This window comes from Cebidichthys violaceus, unplaced genomic scaffold (genome assembly GCF_023349555.1).
Source record: "Cebidichthys violaceus isolate CVI_PGR_0920_01 unplaced genomic scaffold, fCebVio1.0.p SCAF_11, whole genome shotgun sequence".
In the NCBI taxonomy this organism is placed as follows: Eukaryota; Metazoa; Chordata; class Actinopteri; order Perciformes; family Stichaeidae; genus Cebidichthys; species Cebidichthys violaceus.
In genome coordinates, this window is record NW_027176274.1 from 252042 (window position 1) to 277526 (window position 25485).

At 38.5% G+C, this 25485-nt stretch overlaps 1 protein-coding gene across 1 annotated transcript in view; it reads left to right on the forward strand.

The window, feature by feature from the left end:
- The first annotated feature begins 19260 nt into the window (after positions 1-19260).
- LOC137891531 (titin-like) overlaps positions 19261-25485 on the forward strand; it is a 172154-nt gene continuing 165929 nt past the window's right edge. The window contains exons 1-2 of the mRNA XM_068736195.1: positions 19261-19452; positions 25133-25236. Of these exons, the coding sequence (XP_068592296.1) occupies positions 25146-25236 (91 nt within the window). The 5' untranslated portion in view covers positions 19261-19452; positions 25133-25145. The remainder of the gene's footprint in view (positions 19453-25132; positions 25237-25485) is intronic.

Genomic DNA, 25485 nt, shown 5'->3' on the forward strand with positions numbered 1-25485 from the left:
GGCCTCATCATCTCCTAGTTCAGGACTTGTTTACAGGCTGAACCGGTTCTATTGTTCACATCATATAAACATTCAAAGGTGTTTAAGTGACAATAAAATGTAATTAATGATTCATTGTTTCATTTCCTGACCTTCAGATTATTCTGACAAACAAAAGCTGAAAAACATTTCAGTTGATCCGTTAAATGTCTTCTCTCAACAGTCAACTCATCATCACCACCATCATCATCTTCATCATCACCACCAGGCTGTTTGTTACCTTTCAAACATCCAGATGAGATGAAATTCTGCGACAGGAAGTTAATCTCTTGATCTTCAGCAGAGAAAAGGTATTTTGTGCTGAAAGCTGCTTACAGACTGAAGAGACTTTCATTTGGTTCTTGAGAGAAACTGATGCAGAGGATTTACTCTCAGATTACAAACTTCTCATGAACTCAGAGGCTTTTATTCTGAAGGAATCCTCACAATCATCTGTACTTTGTTAAAGACAAACACCTCAAACAGCTTAATTTATAACTAAAGATGAGGACAGAGGAATGAGGATAGAGGAATGAGGACAGAGGAATGAGGACTGAAGACAGAGGACTGAGTAGAGGACTGATAATAACAAACATGTTTTCTTTAAATCTTCCGTTTGACACGTTCACAGATGTTTTGTTGTAAATTGAAATAATGAAGTGTGCGACAGCAGAATGTTTCAGCGGCATATTGTTTCTTTATGAGGAGAGTAATTAATGTTTAATTTAAGAGGCCACATGTAGAAAAAACTAACTGTGAATTTGCTCTGCATGTTTAAATATTCATGAGTCCACATCCTTTAAGAAGAAAAGTCATTTATTTCTTATTCTTTTTCATTTTCTAAATGAGAATCAGCTCAATGTGACTCGTTCTACTCTGGACTTTACTTCTTTACTACGAACAGGTTTAATGTTCAGGACTCTGTCCTAAGGAAGACCACGAAGACAAGAGGGACGTGTGTCTGATGCTTATACACAAAATACTACAGGACAATACACAAATTACTATAAGACTCCTGCAGTCTGGCCGTCATTTTGGCGTGTCATCTGCGGGCTGTCGGTGAGTTGTCGTTGGGATGTTGTCGCATGTTGGTGTGCCGTCGGTGTGTCGTTGGCATGTTGTTGGTGTGTTGTTGGCATCTTGGTGCGATGTTGGCGTGTCGTCTGTGCCGTCGGCGTGTTGTTGGCATCTTGTAGGCGTGTTGTTAGCATGTTGTTGGCATGTTGGTGTGTTGTTGGCATGTCGTTGGCGTGTTGTTGGCATGTTGGCGTGTCGTCCGCGTGCCATCGCGTGGTGTAGGTGTGTTGTTGGTGTGTCGTCTGCGTGTTGTTGTTGGGATGTTGGTGTGTTGTTGGCATGTTGTTGGTGTGTTGTTGGTGTGTTGTTGGCATCTTGGTGCGATGTTGGCGTGTCGTCTGCGTGCCGTCGGCGTGTTGTTGGCATGTTGTTGGCATCTTGTAGGCGTGTTGTTAGCATGTTGGTGTGTTGTTGGCATGTCATTGGCATGTTGGTGTGCTGTTGGCGTGTCGTCCGCGTGCCATCACCGTGGTGTAGGCGTGTTGTTGGCATGTTGGTGTGTTGTTGGCGTGTCGTCTTTGTGTTGTTGTTGGGATGTTGGTGTGTTGTTGGCATGTTGGTGTGTTGTTGGCATGTTTTTTGGCATGTTGGTGTGTTGTTGGCAAGTTGGTGTGTTGTTGGCATGTTGGTGTGTTGTTGGCATGTTTTTGGCACGTTGGTGTGTTGTTGGCAAGTTGGTGCGATGTTGGCATGTCGTTGGCATGTTGGTGTGCTGTTGGCGTGTCGTCTACTTGCCATTGGTGTGGTGTAGGCGTGTTGTTGGCATGTCCTTGGTATGTTGGTGTGTTGTTGGCGTGTCGTCTGCGTGCCATCGGCATGTTGTTGGCATGTTGTTGGCGTGTTGTTGGGATGTTGGTGTGTTGTTGGCGTGTCATCTGCGTGCCATCGGCATGGTGTTGGCGTGTTGTTGGCATGTTGGTGTGTTGTATGCGTACCATTGGCATGTTGTAGGTGGGATGTTGGCGTGTCGTTGGTGTCTCGTTGGTGTGATGTTGGCGTGTTGTTAACGTGTCGTTGGCGTGTTGTTAGTGTGTTGTTGGTGTGTTGTTGGCATGTTGGTGCGATGTTGGCGTGTCATCTGCGTGCCGTCGGCGTGTTGTTGGCATGTTGTTGGCGTGTTGTTGTTGGGATGTTGGTGTGTTGTTGGCGTGTCGTCTGCGTGCCATCGGCATGGTGTTGGCGTGTTGTTGGGATGTTGGTGTGTTGTCTGCGTGCCATTGGCGTGTTGTTGGTGGGATGTTGGTGTGTTGTTGGCGTGTCGTCTGCGTGCCATCGGCATGGTGTTGGCGTGTTGTTGGCATGTTGGTGTGTTGTCTGCGTGTTGTTGGTGGGATGTTGGTGTGATGTTGCCGTGTTGTTAACGTGTCGTTGGTGTGATGTTAGCCTGTCGTTGGTGTGTTGTTAGTGTGTCGTTGGCTTGTCTTTGGCATGTCGTTGGTGTGATGTTGGTGTGTTGCTGTGATGTTGGCCTGTCGTTGGCGTGTCTTCAGCGTGTTGCCGTACCTTTGTCCCTGATGAGATTAGGTCATGTTACAACTGGCTGTGTTGTTGGCGTGTCGTTGGCCTTTCGTTGGCGTGTTGATGGCGTGTTGCCGTACCTTTGTCCCTGATGAGATTAGGTGATGTTGGCTGTGATGTGGCTGCAGTCAGCAGCTTATCTCCCGTTTTCATTAAGTGAGTGAGTAAAAGGAGCAGAGTGGGACGTCCTCATCTTTAATACATCTCATGAGTTATGAAGTGATTAAAGTTTGTGTGACTGCAGCTGTTTAATCATCCACTCACGCAGCTGCTGCTTTCTTTAAGACGTAAGAGGATTTAAGGATGAAGTGAACATCATGTTAAACTCTGTTGTTCAGCTGGTCCTGGGTCAGATCTGAGGCTCTTCTCTGCACACTGGTGATGATGAAGACCTTCATATCAACTCATTTCTCACTCAAACATCTTGTTTTGTAGTATAGTCACTTTGTTTTGTATATATATATATATACATAAATATATATAAATATAACAACTTTTACATTTCATTATTGCTTTTTCTTCATATTACATATTATTTTGTTGTGTCCAGTACAACATCTGTTATTTATATTTGATTGATTCCACTTTAATCTGTGTTTGTCTTCTTCTTCAGGAGTCCAACAGTCAAATATATTACATTTGTATATAATTATGATCAAAAAGTGTTTGTCTCTTTGAATCCACGTTTTTGTGTTTCTTCCTGAATCGTTGGGTCTTGATTGATTTATATTTGATTATTCTGTCATTTTTTAAACGATTGTATTTGTGTGTGATCAGACAGTCTTGAGCTTTTTAGAATTGTTCATGTTTTCATGTCGATGAAACGTTTCAGTATTTATATGAACCACAAAGAGCAGTGTACTCTACTCAGGTTCAGTTTTAAGGTACTTGTACTTCAGTATTTCTACTCCACTACATCTCAGAGGTACATTTTTTCCTTTTTCTGCTTTATTTACTGAACAGATTCAGATTATTAAAACAATATATAATCAACTAATATGATGTAAAACATCTGAGTACTTCAAAGTGTGAACGACGTTCTTTAAAATAAACTCTGACACAGTTTTTAGTCTTTGAACACAGCAGTCTAACCTGCCTTCCCATCATGCATTGCGGCACTGAGGGATTGTGGGTAATGGGCTGTGGGACAGGAAGTGAACAAGTCGTGCTTTTCATGGTTGTCAGTTTTGAACTTACATTACTTAACCCTGAACACCACACGAGGCGTTCAGGGTCACACAGGGTTTTTCTCTTCGACATGTTTTTGAGCAAAAAAATAATGTTAATTATTCATGCTGCATGTGTCAGGCAGCAATTATGTTAATTCCTGTGAGCACTTCAAGTCCATCGCGTCAACTTCAGCGCCGACACAGAAACACTGGAGGCTCAAAATAACATCTTCCTCTTCATCCTCATCTTCTGGTCACCTGTCAGGGGACTGGCCCCTAAGTGGTGAACCGGCAGGTGAAACAGTCAGGTGGACCGGCAGGTGAACCGGAAGGTGAACCAGGTCCTGACAGGTGAACCAGCAGGTGAACCAGCAGGTGAACCAGGTCCTGACAGGTGAACCAGTAGGTGAACCAGGTCCTGACAGGTGAACCAGTCAAGTGATCACCGTCTGTGTCTCCTCGTCTTTATTAAACTCGGAGAATAAACAGATAATTGAAGCTGCTGCTTCTCTTCCCGACTCAGCAGCCAATCAGAGGCGAGCAGCCCCTCCCCCCCCTCACAGGGGGACCTGATTTATTGAGCTCACGGTTGGAGGAAAACACACCATTAAAGGGCATATTTAAGCACATTTGCAATCCTTAGAAGAAGGTAACGGTATTTGAATTTGCCCCGGCTTGAAGGAGAGTCTTTAATGTTGTGTCCACGGGACAAACGCACATCAAAGGCAGAGGACGTCCTGACGCCCTAAACGAGGACTTGTGGATTAGAGAGACGGGCAGGTGGCCCCCAGACCGTCCTCTGAGGCGGAGCTGAGGGCCTCACTGAGCGCGCTCAGACCGACGCCTCCAACCGCGTTATCGCTGCTCTCTATGCAAATTAAATCCAGGCGACGGGGGCTGCTTTGAATTCCTACAGGATCCCCCCCCCCCCCTCCCCCGCTGCTCTGTTATCAGCCCACCGCTGGGGGAGAGAGGAAGGGGGGGGAGTATTTGCATGTGAAGGAACCTTCGCTCCTCAATATGTATCTGGTACACATGATGTGAGCTGCTGACCTCAGGTCTCATAATAATAAAGTGTGTATTCTGTACTGCTGCAATACAACAAATACAAGGTATTAATACAACATGGAACTATGTTGAAGTAAATATTAACATGTAGTTTGAGGTATTTCCAGGTATTTTATGTGTTTTCTGGTATTTCCAGGTATTTTATGTATTTCCAGGTATTTCCAGGTATTGTTGAGTTCTGACCTGTCTGTCACCTGAAACTCTCCGCTGACTTTGAAGGCAGAAGACAGCAGAAAAACACCACGTTTCAGCCTGATATGAATGTTTCCCATGATGCCCTCTGCTCCCAGCTGGATGTTTGTGTGATGGGGGTCTTTCTCTGGTCTCAGATCTATTAATCCAGATCGATGTGAGCTGGAGCTCCGGGCGGCCTCGCTGTCTCTTCATGGTAAACATTAGCATAGTAATTAGCCGCAGTTAATTTAGCCAATTAAAGCTGTGTTGTTGTTTCCTGTTTCGCCCTCAGAGGAGGAGCTGATCCTGGACCAGAGCCAGGACGAGGTCCACGTGGATCTGGATTCATCCAGCTAATGGTACAGGTCTCTATTGTTCCTCTGAATCCTCCTTAACTCTCCTCAGTCTGTTTGTACTGAAGTCCGTGTGATATTGGGCCCGAGGTGAACCAGATTTAATTCTGTTTACTGTGAGTCCTGTTGGATCACTTTAGTCCTCCGAAGCCTCGCTGATCTCATCTCCATCATACGAGAGCTGATGTTGTTCTTCTCTGAAACCCACATTTATTTTACACATTAATAAAGCAGCATTAATGTACAGATGTACAAAAGTTAAGTTAATAATCACTAATATTAATGGTTATTATATATGTATATATAATCTGACGTATACACTAATGTTAATCTGACGTATACACTGATGTTAAACTGATAGTTTTGTCTCCTGTTCCAGCTCACGGTCCCCAGATGGACTCTTTAATGTGATGATAAATATTTACACACACAGATGTAGGTCAGTTTACCCAGCAGCCCCTGCAGGTGATCACATGAGATAATTAGAGGATAATTAGAGCGGCTGCATGTTGTCATCACACAGGAGGAGGAGACGCTGATGGAGTCTAACAGGTTAATGAGTGAACCGCCTCTCAACGAGCTCTCAGTTCTTCACTCTGATGACACGTCTCTGCAGAGAGAAACCACGGTTCTCTGTTTAAAGTCTTCATCATGGACTCTAATAGAAACTACACTTCATCCACAACTCATTCATAAACATGTGACTGAGTGAACATCAGTTAGTGTAAACTCACAATGTTCTGCAGCTTAAAAATACCTTTTTAACAAGTAAAGTAATGGGTTTTCAGAGGGTCCCTGAATCCACCTCAGTCCAGGACCTCACAGTCCACCACAGGTACTGGTCTGGACTGGTCTGTACTAGACCTGATCATGTTGATTGGTTTATTGGGATTATATACGTCATTATTTTGATGATGTGATGTATTACCTATTAGACTGATCAACTCCAGATAATGTGAATTTAATGTTAATAAAGATTCATTACAATGTAACATCATTTTATATTATTATTCTGTTAATTTTAATAATAAACACCTGAATAGTGTTCAGTAACCTGAATGATAACATGTGTTCTCTGATCTAAAACCACTCCCTAATCTAAAGGGTCCTTTTAAAGTTTATCGAATGTAAAAAACAAAACCTCCATAAAAACATACTTTAAAATATTTAAATATGAATATTTGTTGTAGAATTACTGAGATTGTATTATTTACTATAGCAGTTTTATTGTATTATTTACTGATTTGTATTTCCTTAATGAAAGTTTTCTTCACATGTTGAGATCGACATTGTGTTGTAAATGTTAAGATATTTAATAAAAAGCTTTGTGTAGTTAATTAGTGTAACATTGTTTCAAATCATTAACTATTCAAACCTGGTAGATGATCAGTGTTGATTCAGTCGTGACTGAAATCTGATGTTTATTCAACATTAAACATATCGAAGGCATCACTGAGAAAACTTCACTGTTGATTCAATCATATTTCATATTCATCATATTTCATATTCTGGGTAATTAGGCGTATTTTCCCTGGTTGTTTGGTGTAACCGTGGAGTAACCATGGAGACAGAGTCATGTGAGTTTCTAAGTGGGCCACGAGGCGAGAACAGAGAGCGGAGCTTCATTTTGTATTTCTGTAGGTTTCATTATACCATGAAGAAAAACAACAGAATCCTCCTTTTTACTTCAGAAGTGTCAGTTTGACGCTTTTACATTCAACATGTCCAGTAAACACACAGAAAAAACCAGTTGAGCCAGTATTTACACCTCACTGTGAAACTGTTAGTTAAACTGGAATACAAAAACACTAACACTTTAAAACAGTAACACTGTAACACTATAAAACAATAACAATATAACTGTAACACTGTAAAACTGTAACACTGTAACATTAAAACACTTTAAAACAGTAACGATATAACAGTAACACTGTAACATTGTAACACTAACACTAACATTGTAACACTTTAAAACAGTAACATTGCAACATTGCAACATGTAACACTATAACATTGTAACACTGTAAAACAGTAACACTAACATTAAAACACTTTAAAACAGTAACGATATAACAGTAACACTGTAACATTGTAACACTTTAAAACAGTAAAACTGTAACACTGTAACATTAAAACACTTTAAAACAGTAACGATATAACAGTAACACTGTAACATTGTAACACTTTAAAACAGTAACAATACAACTGTAACATTGTAACACTTTAAAACAGTAACACTGTAACATTGTAACACTAAAATTGTAAAACTGTAACACTAACACTTTAAAACAGTAACAATATAAGCTTAACACTAACATTGTAAAACTAACACTGTAACATTGTAAAACTGTAACATTAAAACACTTTAAAACAGTAACAATATAACTGTAACACTGTAACATTGTAACACTAACACTATAAAACACTAACACTGTAATACTGTAAAATTGTAAAACAGTAACACTAACATTGTAACACTGTAACATTGTAAAACAGTAACACTGTAACACTAACACTTTAAAACAGTAACAATATAACAGTAACACTGTAACATTGTAACACTTTAAAACAGTAGCATTGTAAAACTAACTATGTAACACTGTAACATTGTAAAACAGTAACACTATAAAACAGTAACACTGTAACACTAACATTGTAACATTGTAACACTCTAAAACAGTAACAATATAAGAGTAGCACTGTACCACTGTAAAACAGTAACACTGTAACACTGTAACATTGTAAAACAGTAACACTATAACACTAACATTGTAACATTGTAACACTGAAAATTGTAACACAGTAACACTTTAACACTGTACACTGTAAGGCCACGTTTCTCAAATCAGATCTTAAGACAGACTGTTTTTTGGAAGTGATCAGATCAGGACCCAGAAGCTAATTCTAAGCTACAAGGACCTATAAGGTAATTACAAGCTAACAGGACCCAGATGCTAACTAGCTCCAGTTAGCTCCAACCGCTCCTTTTAGTACAATAAATCTCCAGTTTGTGTGCAGATGATCAATCAGACTGAATATTTAATATACTGGAGTTGTAATTCTGTTTGTTGATGAGAGAAATGAATAAATTATCTTTATAATCTCCTGCAGTGTTTGTAGGTTATAATTCAACTCTGGGACACCTTTTTTTCTGTCAAACAGGGGAATTCAGTTACAAACTCATTTCTTTTTATAAGTCTTTGAAACTCCGTCCTCATTAGCATGAGAGCGAGCCGGCCATGCAAATCGTTTGAAATGCAAAAACACATCCAGTTTCTATATTTCATCAAGGAGCTTTTCATGTTTAATAAATTACAGACGTCGGCCTCCAAGACTTTGTTATTCATTAACCAAAAAGCACACAATTGGAACCCATTTAAAATCTTAATCTCAACCTGCAGGATTATTTGCTTTCTACTAATATTTGCCTTGACCCGGGGGGGGGGGGGTAATGGGATTAGATGTTAAGCAGTGAGGAATTGGTTCAGTTTGTCACTGAAACGGTTCACAGAGAAACGAAGTGAACAAACAGAGAAATGTCTTCATGTTAAACACCTGTTGGACACCTGAACCCTCCAGCTGAGTTATTGTTTTCTATTTATTTTCATCTCTGTGAGACTGTTTATGTTTATGGTTTATCAGACACACAAACAATCATATTACAGGAGTTTATATTCTGATATTGATCATGTGAGGTGATAAAGACCTGAATCTATTTCAATTAAAATACAAAATGTTGAATGTACAAAAATGTTCTGTGTCTATTTTTAAATTACAGAGATTTTAAAACGTATCTAAGATTATTTTACTTCATTAAAAGTAAAAATACCACAATGTAGAAATACTCAAAAGTCCTGCATTCAAAACTTTACTTCAATAAAAGTATTATTATCAGAATATACGTATAGTTTCAAAAGTGAAAGTACTCATCATGCAGAATAATGCTGATTATAATACTAGGTTTTTGTCATTGCTTACATTTATCATCCATGTCCGGGTCGGGGGGGGGCGGGCAGCATCCTAAAGAACTCCTGAAGTCCTTCTCTCCAGAACCCTTTTCCAGATCCTGCTGATGAACCCTGAAGCATTCAAAGACCAGAAGAGATATGAAACCTGTCCAGGGTCTACTGCTGACGCCAACCCTCCTGTCCATGATCCAGACTCTGAGATAAGTGAACTCCCTCTCTTGGGCCAGTCCTGGTCCACAGTCCTCCTCCCCTCCCTGCTTCTCCTTTCTGTTGACCGAAATGTCCTTGAGACCAACCAAAAGTCCGTCTCCATAGTCTCTCTGAACTCCTCCAAGATCCGTGTTTTTGCTTTGGTCTTCTGGTCAACTGGTACCGGTCTGCTGTTTCTACAGATCCCTGGACCAGCCGGGCCTGAAAGACCTCCTTCTTCAGCTGGTGTCCTCCAGCGAGTTCTTCGGTTGCCGCCACAAAAGGTTCCGACCACAACTCCTTTCAGCTGCTTCCACAGTGGAGGTTTTGAACACGACCCTCTTTGATTACTAGTCACCAGTCTCCCCAGGATGCACGGAAACTGATGAGCTGAAGACCTCATGGACCAGGTCCTCAGGTTTACCAAGTCTGTCCAGCAGCCTCATCCATCACCGGATTCTTTGCCCGTCAGAGCACCGTGTTTTAGAGTCCGACTTCGAGACCAGGGAGCTCCTCTCCAACGAATTTAGTTTGAATCATCTGAATCTGTGAAATACCTGAAGCTGTCAGATAAATGTTGGGCAGTAAAAAGAACAATAGTTCCCTCTGAGATGTACTGGAGTCAAAGTATAAAGTAAAAATAAACATACTCAAGTTAAGTACCTCAGAATTGGACTTAAGTACAGTATTTACAGTTCAGTATCACATGTGAAATAATTCATGTTTTCACATGTTAAATATGTGAAACACTTCATCTTCTCAGTGGATTTCTGAAGACGTGAAACCCACATAGTTTAAATTCTTTTTAAACTATGGGTTTGAATGAGGGTTTGAAAGAGGGTCTGCAGGTCTGAAGTTCTGAAGGTCTGGAGGTCTGAATGTCTGAGGGACTCGGTGTCCTCGTGAAGGCTGTAGGTCCCCCGTTGATGAATTCTGGACTGACTTATGGAAACATGGTGAGGAGCTGAAGCTGCTGGTCTGATGTGGTTTCTGGTGTTTCTGGGTGTCTGGTGTCACTTCAGCAGCAGTGAGGTGTGTTTGTTAGTTTGAGTCCATCAGGGACTTTTAATGGCCGGTTGTCATCACAGACTATAAATCACTGCTGTCTCTAAAGTCCACGAGTCCTCTGAGGATCATCTGGTGACGCTGTTAAAGACCTTCACTTTGTTGTTTGTGTTTATTTGGCTTTTCTTTCACTCCGGCTTCCTGGTTCTCAGCCGCGATGGAAGAACTCAAAACTCTTCTTGCTCCCACGATTTAATATTTTAAGAGATTAATATTCATCCTTTAAAACTCACTGTTCAGCTGTTTTTAGTTTATTTACATCAGTTCCTTCTGTCAGCTGACACTTTCACTGCTTTCAATAAGGCTCTGTAAGTCGCTTTGGATAAAAGCATCTGCTAAATGACTAATGTAATGTACTGTAATGTAATGTACTGTAATGTAATGTAATGTACTGTAATGTAATGTAATGTAATGTGATCTAATGTACTGTGATGTAATGTACTGTAATGTAATGTACTGTAATGTAATGCGATGTACTGTAATGTACTGTAATGTAATCTACTGTAATGTACTGTACTGTAATGTAATGTAATGTAATGTAGTGTACTGTGATGTAATGTAATGTACTGTAATGTAATGTACTGTAATGTACTGTGATGTAATGTACTGTAATGTAATGTACTGTAATGTAATGTGATGTAATGTACTGTAATGTAATGTAATGTACTGTAATGTACTGTGATGTAATGTGATCTAATGTACTGTAATGTAATGTACTGTAATGTAATGTACTGTGATGTAATGTACTATACTGTAATGTAATGTAATGTACTGTGATGTAATGTAATGTACTGTAATGTAATGTAATGTGATGTAATGTACTGTAATGTAATGTAATGTACTGTGATGTAACGTACTGTAATGTAATGTGATGTAATGTAATGTAATGTACTGTAATGTAATGTAATGTGATGTAATGTACTGTAATGTAATGTACTGTGATGTAATGTAATGTAATGTACTGTAATGTAATGTAATGTGATGTAATGTAATGTACTGTACTGTAATGTAATGTAATGTGATGTAATGTAATGTAATGTGATATAATGTAATGTAATGTAATGTAATGTGATGTACTGCGATGTAATGCAATGTAATGTAATGTACTGTAATGTACTGTAATGTAATGTAATGTGATGTACTGTACTGCGATGTAATGTAATGTGATGTAATGTAATGTAATGTGATGTACTGTACTGCGATGTAATGTAATGTGATGTAATGTACTGTAATGTAATGTAATATACTACGATGTAATGTACTGTAATGTACTGTAATGTAATGTACTGTAATGTACTGTACTGTAATGTACTGTAATGTAATGTAATGTGATGTACTGTACTGCGATGTAATGTAATGTGATGTAATGTACTGTAATGTAATGTAATATACTACGATGTAATGTACTGTAATGTAATGTACTGTAATGTACTGTACTGTAATGTAATGTAATGGCTGCTTTTGTCTTTGTTACACTTTAACTGACAGTTCCACTGCTTTCATGACGTAAAAGATAAGCTTTCACTCGTTCACATCTTGTGACGTCATCGCTTTCTGTTTCTGACTCTTTAATGCAGGTTAAACCTTTATGCAGCTTTCAGCAGACGCTTCCACTGCTTTCACAGCCGGACTGACTCGTCTTCATGTTTTAAATGAACGACATCATCTACTCCGACTGAGGAGCAGCAACAACCTCCGACTCTGATGAATGAATCATGAGTTCATTGGTTCACTGCCGAGGTTCTGGTCTTATTATTATTATTATTATTATTATCATTACTATTATTATTATTATTGTTATCACTATTCACTAACAGACTGAAGCTAAAACAATCTCAGTTTACGACGTCTCTCATATTAAATGACATGATCTGTTGTTAGATTTCTGTGAACAATAATTATTTTTATTTTAGTGAAATTCAAATGTTGGACAACAGAACACACACACAGACACACACACACACACACACACACAGTAATCCTGAGTCAGGTCAGCTGTCAGCAGATTGACGGAGGGTCAGCCTGGTGGAGGTTGTCCTCTCTGCTGACCTGAGATCAGCAGTCTGCAGGTCCCTCATGAGGACAGGAAGTGACCTCAGCTCCTGGTCCTGGTCCACTCTGAAGGGCCATATGGCTAAACCCCCGTCCCCAGAGTCCCTGTCCATCAGCTCTCCTCCACATTCACCAGGCTGCACAGGAGGCGACGGACTCATCTCAGATTTATGAGCCCCCCCTCCCGATCTGGAACGCCCCCCCGGCTGTGTTTGTGGTGTCGGGTTCCTCAATTAGTCCAAAGATCCCCGATGGTGTCGAGGCCTCGGAGGGAAGCTGGAGGAGGATTGGTCCTGCTGCTCCGCGTCCCAGTCTGCTGCTTCAGTATCATGTCATCGACTCTGACCGAGGCTTCACAGTACACATAGTACACAGAGTACATGTAGTACACACAGTATACACAGTACACAGAGAACATATAGTACAAACTGCCTCATTATCATGTCATCGACTCTGAGCACAGTACACGTAGTAAACACATATATATGTATACATCTATGTATATGTATAAATATGCATATGTACAGTATATATACATACATGTATATATGTATATATATATATACGTGTATATCTATATCTATGTATGTATATATGTATATATCTGTATATATATATATGTGTATATCTGTATATATACACATGTATGTATGTATATATATATATATATATATATATATATATCTACCTCATACACTGTCATAGTTTGGACGGTTAAAGGAGTAAAACATGTAAAATAAACAACTTGTTTGTATTTAAAGCATATTAATAAACATGCTGATGTGTTCCATCCTCTCTAATCTCTTCAGAGGTTCAGCACCAGCTGAATGGTTCTCATGGTTTATCAGGACCCTGAAGCTGACTTCAGGTGGGAGTTCCTTTAATCTGAACACAGAATCGTTGCAATTTTGGCTGAAGTTTGGTTGAACTGAACAAACACCTGAGACTCAAACCAAATGGTGTGTTGAGATGTGAGACAGCTTCTCTTCCCTCCAGAAGAGAAGCAGAGTGATGTGACCCAGACTGTCGCTCTGTAATAATGAAGTGTTGGACAGAGTGTGACACTCGGGGGGCTCAGAGAGGGCTTTGATTAAGTCCTCCGAGCTTCATTAAAAACCATGAAAGCTCATTTTAGAGAATCCCCCCCTCCCCCACCAAACCTCTCATCACTCTCTCTGTGTTTGTTTCTCTATGAACACAAACCGGACCACGGAAACCAGGTTTTATGAGGAAGAGATTGACCTCTAAACCACCTGTAAACATCCAGGTGAAGATGAATCCTTCATTTAATGCCTCCAGCATTTTGGCTGCTAATGTGCATTGGTAGACATTTTGGAAAAGGGTGTCTTATTTTTCTTTAATTCGTAAGAGCCTCAGCTCCTACATTAATAATAATGAATCCATAATAAAATGTACAGCCAAAAAACTGACACAAAAATGTCCCATTAAACCACTAAAACCATTACAACATGAAATCATGTATTCTAGTATATCAGACGTTATTATGGAGATAATACATGCTGTTCTCCTGGTGTCCACTAGAGGCATCACTACTGTATTATAGAGATAATACATGTTGTTCTCTTAGTGTCCACTAGAGGCATCACTGCTGTATTATAGAGATAATACATGTTATTCTCTTAGTATCCACTAGAGACATCACTACTGTATTATAGAGATAATACATGTTATTCTCCTGGTGTTCACTGGAGACATCATTACTGTATTATAGAGATAATACATGTTATTCTCCTGGTGTCCACTAGAGACATCACTACTGTATTATAGAGATAATACATGTTATTCTCTTAGTGTCCACTAGAGGCATCACTACTGTATTATAGAGATAATACATGTTATTCTCGTGGTGTTCACTAGAGACATCACTACTGTATTATGGAGATAATACATGCTATTCTCTTAGTGTCCACTAGAGGCATCACTACTGTATTATAGAGATAATACATGTTATTCTCTGGGTGTCCAATAGAGGCATCACTGCTGTATTATAGAGATAATACATGTTATTCTCCTGGTGTTCACAAGAGACATCACTACTGTATTATAGAGATAATGCATGTTGTTCTCCGGGTGTCCACTAGAGACATCACTACTGTATTATAGAGATAATACATGTTATTTTCCGGTTGTCCACTGGAGACATCACTACTGTATTATAGAGATAATACATGTTATTCTCCTGGTGTCCACTAAAGACATCACTACTGTATCATAGAGATAATACATGTTATTCTCTTAGTGTCCACTGGAGACATCACTACTGTATTATAGAGATAATACATGTTATTCTCTTAGTGTCCACTGGAGACATCACTACTGTATTATAGAGATAATACATGGTGTTCTCCGGGTGTCCACTAGAGGCATCACTACTATATTATAGAGATAATACATGTTATTCTCCTGGTGTTCACTAGAGACATCACTGCTGTATTATAGAGATAATACATGTTATTCTCTTAGTGTCCACTGGAGACATCACTACTGTATTATAGAGATAATACATGGTGTTCTCCGGGTGTCCACTAGAGGCATCACTACTATATTATAGAGATAATACATGTTATTCTCCTGGTGTTCACTAGAGACATCACTACTGTATTATAGAGATAATACATGTTATTCTCCGGGTGTCCACTAGAGGCATCACTGCTGTATTATAGAGATAATACATGTTGTTCTCCGGGTGTCCACTAGAGGCATCACTGCTGTATTATAGAGATAATACATGTTATTCTCCGGGTGTCCACTAGAGGCATCACTGCTGTCTCTATCTATTATGAGTCATTGTTTGTACTTTTACTGATGATACTGTAAATGATGCCTCTGATAATACTTTTAATTTCTACTTTTACTTAAAAAATGACATTAGGATTTTAGTACCACAACATGTAGAATACAACTGAATTGTGAATTTATTCTGCAGCATTCAGACCAGTCAGACAAAAGGGCTGTCTATATATAAATATATATATATATATATATATATATATATATATATATATATATTATATATATATATATATATATATATATATATATATATATTATATATATATATATATTATATTTATATATGTATGTGTAAATATAATACATACATATGTATACAATCAACATTGATGAACAACATCAAGACAGAAACACACTAAATGACACTTTCACATGTTTTTCACTCTCAGACTGCTGGAAGATAAACAGCTTCAGTCTCTGATGACTGAAGGGGGGGGGAGGATGGGAGGAGGAGAAAGGAGGAGAGGAGAGAGGAAAGGAAGGGAGGAGGAGGGAGGAGGAGAGGTCCTCAGTCCTCTTCGGGATCAAAGCCAAAGTTAATTTGGCTGTTTGATAAATCAGAAAATGAAAAAGAGGAAAATGTTTAATTTGTGAATCAAATTAAAAAAGTGAGAGAAGAGTTTGAGTTAAAGCTGACAGACACTGTGACATCACTCTGACATCACTCTCTGTTCTGTCCTCCATTTTGTCCAGTGTGAGAAGAAACAGAGGAGGGAAGGAGCGAAGGAGGGAAGGAGGGAAGGAGGGAAGGAGGGAAGGTCTCTCTGTCAATTCAATTCAGTTCAATTTGGCTTTATTGGCATGAAAGTTTTAAAAAACAATATTGCCAAAGCATCAAAAAATAAACAAACAATAACATTAATATAATGTCAAGATTGATTATTAACTATATATATATATATATATATGTAATTAATATATAGTCTCTCTCTCTCTCTCGCTCTCTCTCTCTCTCTCTCTCTCTCCACAGTGTTGTTCTGCCCTCTGCTGGACAGACAACATCACTGCAGATAAACTCTTCTCTTTTCACTTTTTATTCTACTAATACCACAGTGTACAAATACTGTGTTACAAGTAAAAGTGCTGTCCTCTGTCCACTCAATGAGGATCAATCAATACTTTTACTACTTTAACTACATTTATATACTTTTCCTGCAGTAAGGTTTTGACTGCAGTAGTTTTACTAGTAGTGAAGTATTTTCACACTGTGTACTAGTACTTTTACTGCAGTTCTTCTTCCACCTTTGTCAAGAGTTTTAAGTCAGTCTCATTTGTCCATCCCTCGTCTCTGCAGACTTTCCTCTCTGAACCTGCCATCCTCCACCTGTCCACCAGGTGTCCACAGACTCTCCACCAGGTGTCCACAGACTATCCACCAGGTGTCCCCAGACTCTCCACCAGATGTCCTCAGACTGTCCACCAGGTGTCCTCAGACTCTCCACCAGATGTCCTCAGACTCTCCACCAGGTGTCCTCAGACTGTCCACCAGGTGTCCCCAGACTCTCCACCAGATGTCCTCAGACTGTCCACCAGGTGTCCTCAGACTCTCCACCAGATGTCCTCAGACTCTCCACCAGGTGTCCTCAGACTGTCCACCAGGTGTCCTCAGACTCTCCACCAGGTGTCCTCAGACTTTCCCAGTCACCTGACTCCTATATTCTCCTGCTCACCTGTTTCCACTTCCCCTCGTCAGCTGTCAAACCGTTAGAGTTACTTATGTCTCTGTAGACCTGATTCAGGTCTCTTCTTACCAGACCACCACCTCACAGTAAGCCTCTCTTCATCCTGAATGTTTATTCTAGTATTTTAAAGATGTACTTGTACTTCACTAATCTCTCTTAATACCTCTGTTGTCTGTTTAAGTACAATCAGTTCAAAAATAAAGAGACATTTTGTTACAAACTGTGAACTTTGTCAACTCTCGTTTCCTGTTTCTGCCTTTCAAGTCTTTGATGGAGATACTGAGTAACGAGTACTAGTACAAAGTACTTTTACTGCTCAGTAACTGGTGAAGTAATATTTATAAAGTAATATATTATATTGACTGACTTTTATTTATCCCTAAAACACTGATGTGTATCAGTGTTTTAGTCTGGTGTGAAGAGAGCAGAGATAACGGTTTCAGTTCTGTCATCATATTGTAACTATGACTGATATTGATTCTTTATTGATCCACATCAGATCATTGATTCATCTCCTGAAAATACAACTAGACTCTGATCAGAACCTCAGACAAACACTACAAACATCACTACTGGCCCTTTAAGAAGAGATCAAGTATCTGACTGTTGCAGTACCGGTGGGTGATGTTAGGGGACGCTGGTGGTCTGGTCTCCAGTTTATGGGACAGGGTCTCTGAGTCTTTCTGAGTCTCTCTGGACTCTCAGAAGTATTTGGTGTCCTGCAGCTGTTCAGTCTGTCGACACTTGAGACGACCAGAGACTGAACCCCCGAAACACCAAGACAGAAACAGATCAGCAGAGAAAATCTACAACTATATCCACCACCAGCACCACTAAAACCACTAAATCCACCACCACCATAACCACCAGCACCACTAAAACTATCAACACCACTAAAACCACTAACCCTACCAGCACCACCAACACCACTAAAACCACCAACACTAGGACCAACAGCACCGCCAACACCACTTAAACCACTAACAACACCACAAAAACCACCAGCACCACTAAATCGGTCAGCAACACTAAAACCACCATAACCACGAGCACCACCAACACCAGATAAACCACTAACACCACTAAAACCATCAACACCATCAACACCACCAATGACACTAAAACCAACACCACTAAAACCACCAACACCACTTAAACCACCAGCACCACCAACACCACTAAAACCACCAACACCACTTAAACCACCAGCACCACCAACACCACTAAAACCACCAACACCACTTAAACCACCAGCACCATCAACACCACTAAAACCACTAACACCACTAAAACCACCAACATCACCAAAACCACTAATACCATCACCAACAACAACAACACAGATAACACCACCACCAACACCACTAAAACCATCAACACAACTAAAACCACCTGCACCAACAACACCACCATTGTCCTCAGCAACCCCCTGTCCAACCAACATCACCACCAGCATGTATGTGTATTTATGTGTATATATGTGTATACATGTGTATATATATATATATATGTGTATATATATATATATATATATATGTGTGTGTGTGTGTGTGTGTGTGTGATCTAACTAGAACTTGTTTCCTGATTATTTCAGTTTGTGTTAAAACACTGAGTGACTCTAGAAAGAGATCAGCTGAGTCAGCTGAATGATGATTGACAGCTGAGTGACTGTTACCAAAGCTTGTTACCAAACCATGAAGCAGCTGCACGACTGAGACTCAGAGTGCATCAATAAAAGCAGTAGAAGAAGAAGTGTGTAAACAGAGAGGGGGGGGGGGTGAGTGACAGGAACAGCCTCTCCCTCCTTTTGGTGTGCAGGTCTACCAGGACTTAAAGGACCAGGTCTCTGTATGTCCTCCTAACTGTCTCTGAGTGTGATTTCACTGATCAGATCCAGAGAGACTTTATGAAAGATCTTCTGTCACGTGATCATAAGATCGATCCCCATCACAGCCCAGTGGGCCCATTAGGGTGGCAGTTGCATAAATGGCTGCCATGACCCCCCCCCCCCCGAGAGAGGTGGCCAATGGGGAGCCTCGGATCGCTGATGATGCAGGTCGTCCCCCCCGGTATAAAGACCTACAGCACCGGGACCGGCCCTCCTGAGCAGCTTTTCCCAGCCTCGGGTGGAGGGTCAGCAGAGCAGAACTACGCCCAGTAGTTTTGTTGGAGTCGGGGGGGAATCGAAGGCTCTTCTGTTCTCATCTTTGGGATTTTTGTCTGGAAACTGTTCGTGGATAAGGAGGCCACTTCCTGTCTGAGAGTCAGCTGGGCTCCAGCCCATCAGTCCTCTCCGGAGGAGACCGTGAGTAGCACCATGGTCACCTGGGTTCACACCTGGGGTGTTTTTAGGGTGAACTGTGGTGGTTTTGGTGTGTGTGTGTGTGTGTGTGTGTGTGTGTGTGTGTGTGTGTGTGTGTGTGTGTGTGTGTGTGTGTGTGTGTGTGTGTGTGTGTGTGTGTGTGTGTGTGTTGCGGCCTCGTGCAGCAGAAGAAGAAGCCCAGAATAGCAGCTGAGAGCAGCAGAGAGGAGGCTGATGGCTTTTTAAGGGAATCAGCAGCGCTGGTATCAGATGCTGCTCAGCTATGTGCACATGGTGGCTGTCACTCAAACAGGGGGGTCACGGGGGGGGGGGGGTATTTATAACCACGGCCATATCTGACTGTTACTGTAAATAGTTTATTCTCTCTGAGTTTAGACTGATTCAGTATTTAACATCTTTCTGTTCTAAGAACAAGAACATTAAACATGGACCGATAACAGGGAACCACAGATATCCATGTTTACATATACATATATGTTTGACTATGTGTGTGTGTGTATATATATATATATATATATATATATATATATATATATATATATATATATATATATACACGATTGATTGATTGATTGATTGATTGATTGGATCGTTCTTGATGTCGAGTGAACTGAGAACCTTTCAGCTCAAATCAGCTGATGTCACCAAAGTCTCTCAGCTGTTCTCGTGAGGCGTTCAAAGACCTAAAGAACGAACAGAAATCACAGATATCCTCTCCTGCTGTGATTGATTATTGATTATCAGCTCGCTGGAACACATTCAGACTAAATGTTTCTAAGAGTCTGAAGGAAATCAGGTTCAAACTGCTTTACAATCTTCATCTTCATCTTCATCTTTCATGTTGTTTATGGACAGGAGTCACAGAGCAGCTCTGTCTAATGTGTTGTCATATCTTTTTTAAACTCATTTATAATACATCAGTAACACTGATGACATCACCAGTTAAGTCATTTTGTTTTTAAAAATGTAAATGTTTACAGAGAAAAACACTTAAAATGAAAATGATTTTACATAAATAATAAATAACATATAATACAATAATAATAATCTAACAGTAAAAGTACTCTGATGTACTGCAGTGAAAGTAGTAAAACCATAGAAGAAAACCTTGTATCTCAGATCAGTTCATCATATGAACCAAATGTTTATTATTATTGTTTATTTGATCTTTTCTAATTGATTATTTCACATTGTGTTATTAGTTATTAAATATTAATATCATTAAATATTATATTATCATAATAATAATACAACAATAAAAGTGAATAATATTAATAATGATACAATATTATATTATTTGATTGTTCAGCCTGTGAATCAGTCTCTTAAGGGGGAAAAATGTATTTCAAAATAAAAGTCTTTAAATAAAGTCTTAAAGACACTGAATCAGTTAGAAGGTTGGAGATACACTTTTATAGTACCGCAGTACCTGTAGTACTGCAGTACAGTACTATATACGGTACTTTATGATGTACGGTACTACATACAGTACTTTACTATATGTAGTACTTTACTACATATAGTACTTTACTATATACAGTACTTTACTATATGTAGTACTTTACTATATATAGTACTTTACTATATACAGTACTTTATGATATGCAGTACTTTACTATATACAGTACTTTACTGTATACAGTACTTTACTATATGCAGTACAGTACTATATACAGTACTTTACTATATGCAGTACTTTACTATATGTAGTACTTTACTATATACAGTACTTTACTATATGCAGTACTTTACTATATGCAGTACTTTACTATATGCAATACTTTACTATATGCAGTACAGGACTATATACAGTACTTTACGATATGCAGTACTTTACTATATGTAGTACTTTACATATATAGTACTTTACTATATACAGTACTTTACGATATGCAGTACTTTACTATATACAGTACTTTACAATATGCAGTACTTTACTATATACAGTACTTTACTATATGCAGTACTTTACTATATACAGTACTTTACGATATGCAGTACTTTACTATATGTAGTACTTTACATATATAGTACTTTACTATATACAGTACTTTACGATATGCAGTACTTTACTATATACAGTACTTTACAATATGCAGTACTTTACTATATACAGTACTTTACTATATGCAGTACAGTACTATATACAGTACTTTACTATATACAGTACTTTACTATATGCAGTACTTTACTATATGCAATACTTTACTATATGCAGTACAGGACTATATACAGTACTTTACGATATGCAGTACTTTACTATATGTAGTACTTTACATATATGGTACTTTACTATATACAGTACTTTACGATATGCAGTACTTTACTATATACAGTACTTTACAATATGCAGTACTTTACTATATACAGTACTTTACTATATGCAGTACTTTACGATATACAGTACTTTACTATATACAGTACTTTACGATATGCAGTACTTTACTATATGTAGTACTTTACATATATAGTACTTTACTATATACAGTACTTTACGATATGCAGTACTTTACTATATACAGTACTTTACAATATGCAGTACTTTATTATATACAGTACTTTACTATATGCAGTACTTTACTATATACAGTACTTTACTATATACAGTACTTTACGATATGCAGTACTTTACTATATACAGTATTTTACTATATACAGTACTTTACTATATGTAGTACTTTACTATATACAGTACTTTACGATATGCAGTACTTTACTATATACAGTATTTTACTATATACAGTACTTTACTATATACAGTACTTTACTATATGCAGTACTTTACTATATGTAGTACTTTACAATATACAGTACTTTACTATATGCAGCCGAAGCTGATGAGATAAAAATATAATTGTATTTATTTAAAGAATATTGTGTTTATTTTAATAGAAGATAAATAAAACCAGCAAACTGAATTTAATTAATTATTTAAAAGAAGTGAACAAAAATCTCAATATTAAAAAATATATATTCCATTAAAATGATGTAAAAGTAAAAATAGAATGAGAAAATAACAATGATAGAAATAATAATAGTTAAAGTTAAAACATGAATCAAATGAAAAGTAGTTAATTAGATATCAATGATAATCTGTCATCATATTTATACTTTTTAATTTCTAATTCACACTGAACATTAAAGAAAACTTGAAACTTATTGGATGAATAGAATTATATTAGAATTCATATGTTCACATGTTACATATGAAGAAACAATAAAACACAAAGGAAACAGTTTGAAAAGTTTATCAGAGATCTTCCTGTTTGGATCTCAGTGACTTCCTGTAGGTGAAGGGGGGAGGGGGGGGGGGGGGGGGGGTCACACCTTCTGTAATGTCACTTTGAGTTTTTGTGAAATAAAAGTCTTTTGGAGCTTTGAGATTAAAAGTGTGCTTTCAAAACTACAAAAACAATTTAAATGATTTTTCATTTGTTGGTTAAAAAGTCGTAAAGAAGTCGAGACATGTGTTTATTTCCTCCTCAAACATGAAATGGAACGAGACGGAGCGACACTTTATTCAAATAACTTTATTGTCAACAGACAAACGTCATTCTAAAATACATAAAACACATCATGACATAATAACACATCTGTAATAACTCTAAATGAGCTGCAGCGCACTAAACCAGAATACATGTACAAATGAGCCTTTTTATATCAAAGACATTGAATATTATAATATATTGGATTATATTATAAATTATATAATAATATAATATTTTATATAACATATATGTTATAATGTATTATTATATTCTTCATTGGTCTGAGCAGCTGGTGAAAAGAGGCCAGCTGAAGCTAAATGTGGCTCCTCAGCTGAGACTAAAACCAGAATGCAGAGGAGTCACAGGGAGTCCTGGTCTATACTGAGGTCTCAGGAGGGTCCTGGTCTATCGAGGTCTCAGGAGGGTCCTGATATTTAATAAGTAGTTATTGATCTGTAAGTTTGAATCGTTTCATTCCATCAGGTCAGAAATCAGTTGAAACACTTGGATATGAAAACTTGTATCGGCTGTTTGTCTTTTTCTTCTTTTTCTTCCTCTTCTCGGGGTGACAGTGACTCAGTGGTGGAGTGCTGTTGTCCTTCAATCAGAGGGTCGCTGGTTCGATCCCCGGCTCCACTAGTCGTCCACGTCGATGTGTCATTGTGTGACGTGTGTGTGTGTGTGTGTGTGTGTGTGTGTGTGTGTGTGTGTGTGTGTGTGTGTGTGTGTGTGTGTGTGTGTGAATGTGTGTGTGTGTGTGAATGTTATATGAATGCTAGAAGGTGGCACCTCGTGTGATGAATGATGACATGTAGCGTTAACGAGCTTTGAGTGGTTGGAAAGACTAGAAAAGAGAAATACAGGAACATTTATCATTTCATTCACTTTTCTTCTTCTTTCTTCTTCTTCACGTCGTCTCTTTTCTGATCACAATGTTGTTTTTTCTCTGCAATGTTTTCATACTTTTAGGTTTTGTTGTTGCAAAAGCTTTGATTGATTAAAACTGATGAATTTGATGGTAAAAGTGAGAAATGATTGCTTCTGTAATATGAGAGAATATTCTTGACTTAGATTAGTTTGTATTGAGGAGCTCATTGTGTTGTCTGAACTCTACTGATCATTTAAACTGAGTTCTTATCTTCTGATGACTCTAACATGCAGCTGACCTCCAGCTGCTGCCGTCCCTCAGCATTATCTGCCCTCCAACAGGCTCCGCCCCCTCACATTTATAGCCCCGGTCTCTTTTTTCTGTAACTAAAACCTTCAGAGACACTCAGCACATTTTCATCCAGCTCATGTTGAATTTGTCATTGTCGGGTTATAGATTCTATAACTTACTGATATTACAAAGTCATTGTCGGGTTATAGATTCTATAACTTACTGATATTACAGAGTCATTGTCGGGTTATAGATTCTATAACTTACTGATATTACAGAGTCATGGTCGCATTTATAGATTCTATAACTTACTGATATTACAGAGTCATGGTCGGAGTTATATATTCTATAACTTACTGATATTTCAGAGTCATTGTCGAGGTTATATATTCTATAACTTACTGATATTTCAGAGTCATGGTCGGGGTTATAGATTCTATAACTTACTGATATGTCAGAGTCATAGTTGGGGTTATAGATTCTATAACTTACTGATATTTCAGAGTCATGGTCGTATTTATAGATTCTATAATTTAGTGATATTTCAGAGTCTTGGTCGGGGTAATAGATTCTATAACTTACTGATATGACAGAGTCATTGTCGGGGTTATATATTCTATGACTTACTGATATTTCAGAGTCATAGTTGAGGTCATAGATTTTATAACTTACTGATATTTCAGAGTCATGGTCGGGGTTATAGATTCTATAACTTACTGATATTTCAGAGTCATAGTCGGGTAACTGCTGATGTTAATTGAATGATCAGTGTTTGTCACAGTTGGTTCTTGGTGTTTGGACATTAGGTCGTCTCTTAGAGAGATGAATTGTGGGACAACAATGTGTTCTGTTTCAGAAACTGAAGGAAAGAAAACAGGAAGTTCTTCTGATCAGATTTGTCAGTTTAACACACATCCACTCTGATGTGTCGTTCAGACTGAAGACTTTGATTTTATTAATGTTTTCAAGCTGATTGATGAATAATTGGAACACCTTTCTTTCTGTTTGTCTGCAGGTTGGCCTCCAACATGTCAACACAGGCGCCGACGTTCACGCAGCCGCTGCAGAGCGTCGTGGCACTAGAGGGTAGTGCCGCGACGTTCGAGGCTCAAGTTAGTGGTAAGAAAGCTTTCTGTTCATTCTGGTTCAACACAAACTCTAATGTTGTTCATCGTGTCTGAGAAAACTGTTCTGCATTTGTATTCTTTAGATTTGTCCAAAACAAAGTTCAACAATAACATAAGTAGTCCAGAATATGTCATGATCATGAAACCTCAACGTTCATTAAGATATGACTTACATTTTTCCTCAGCCTGTGACATGGAGTCTGAATTATCTGTATACAGGTGACAACCAGTCAGCCAATAA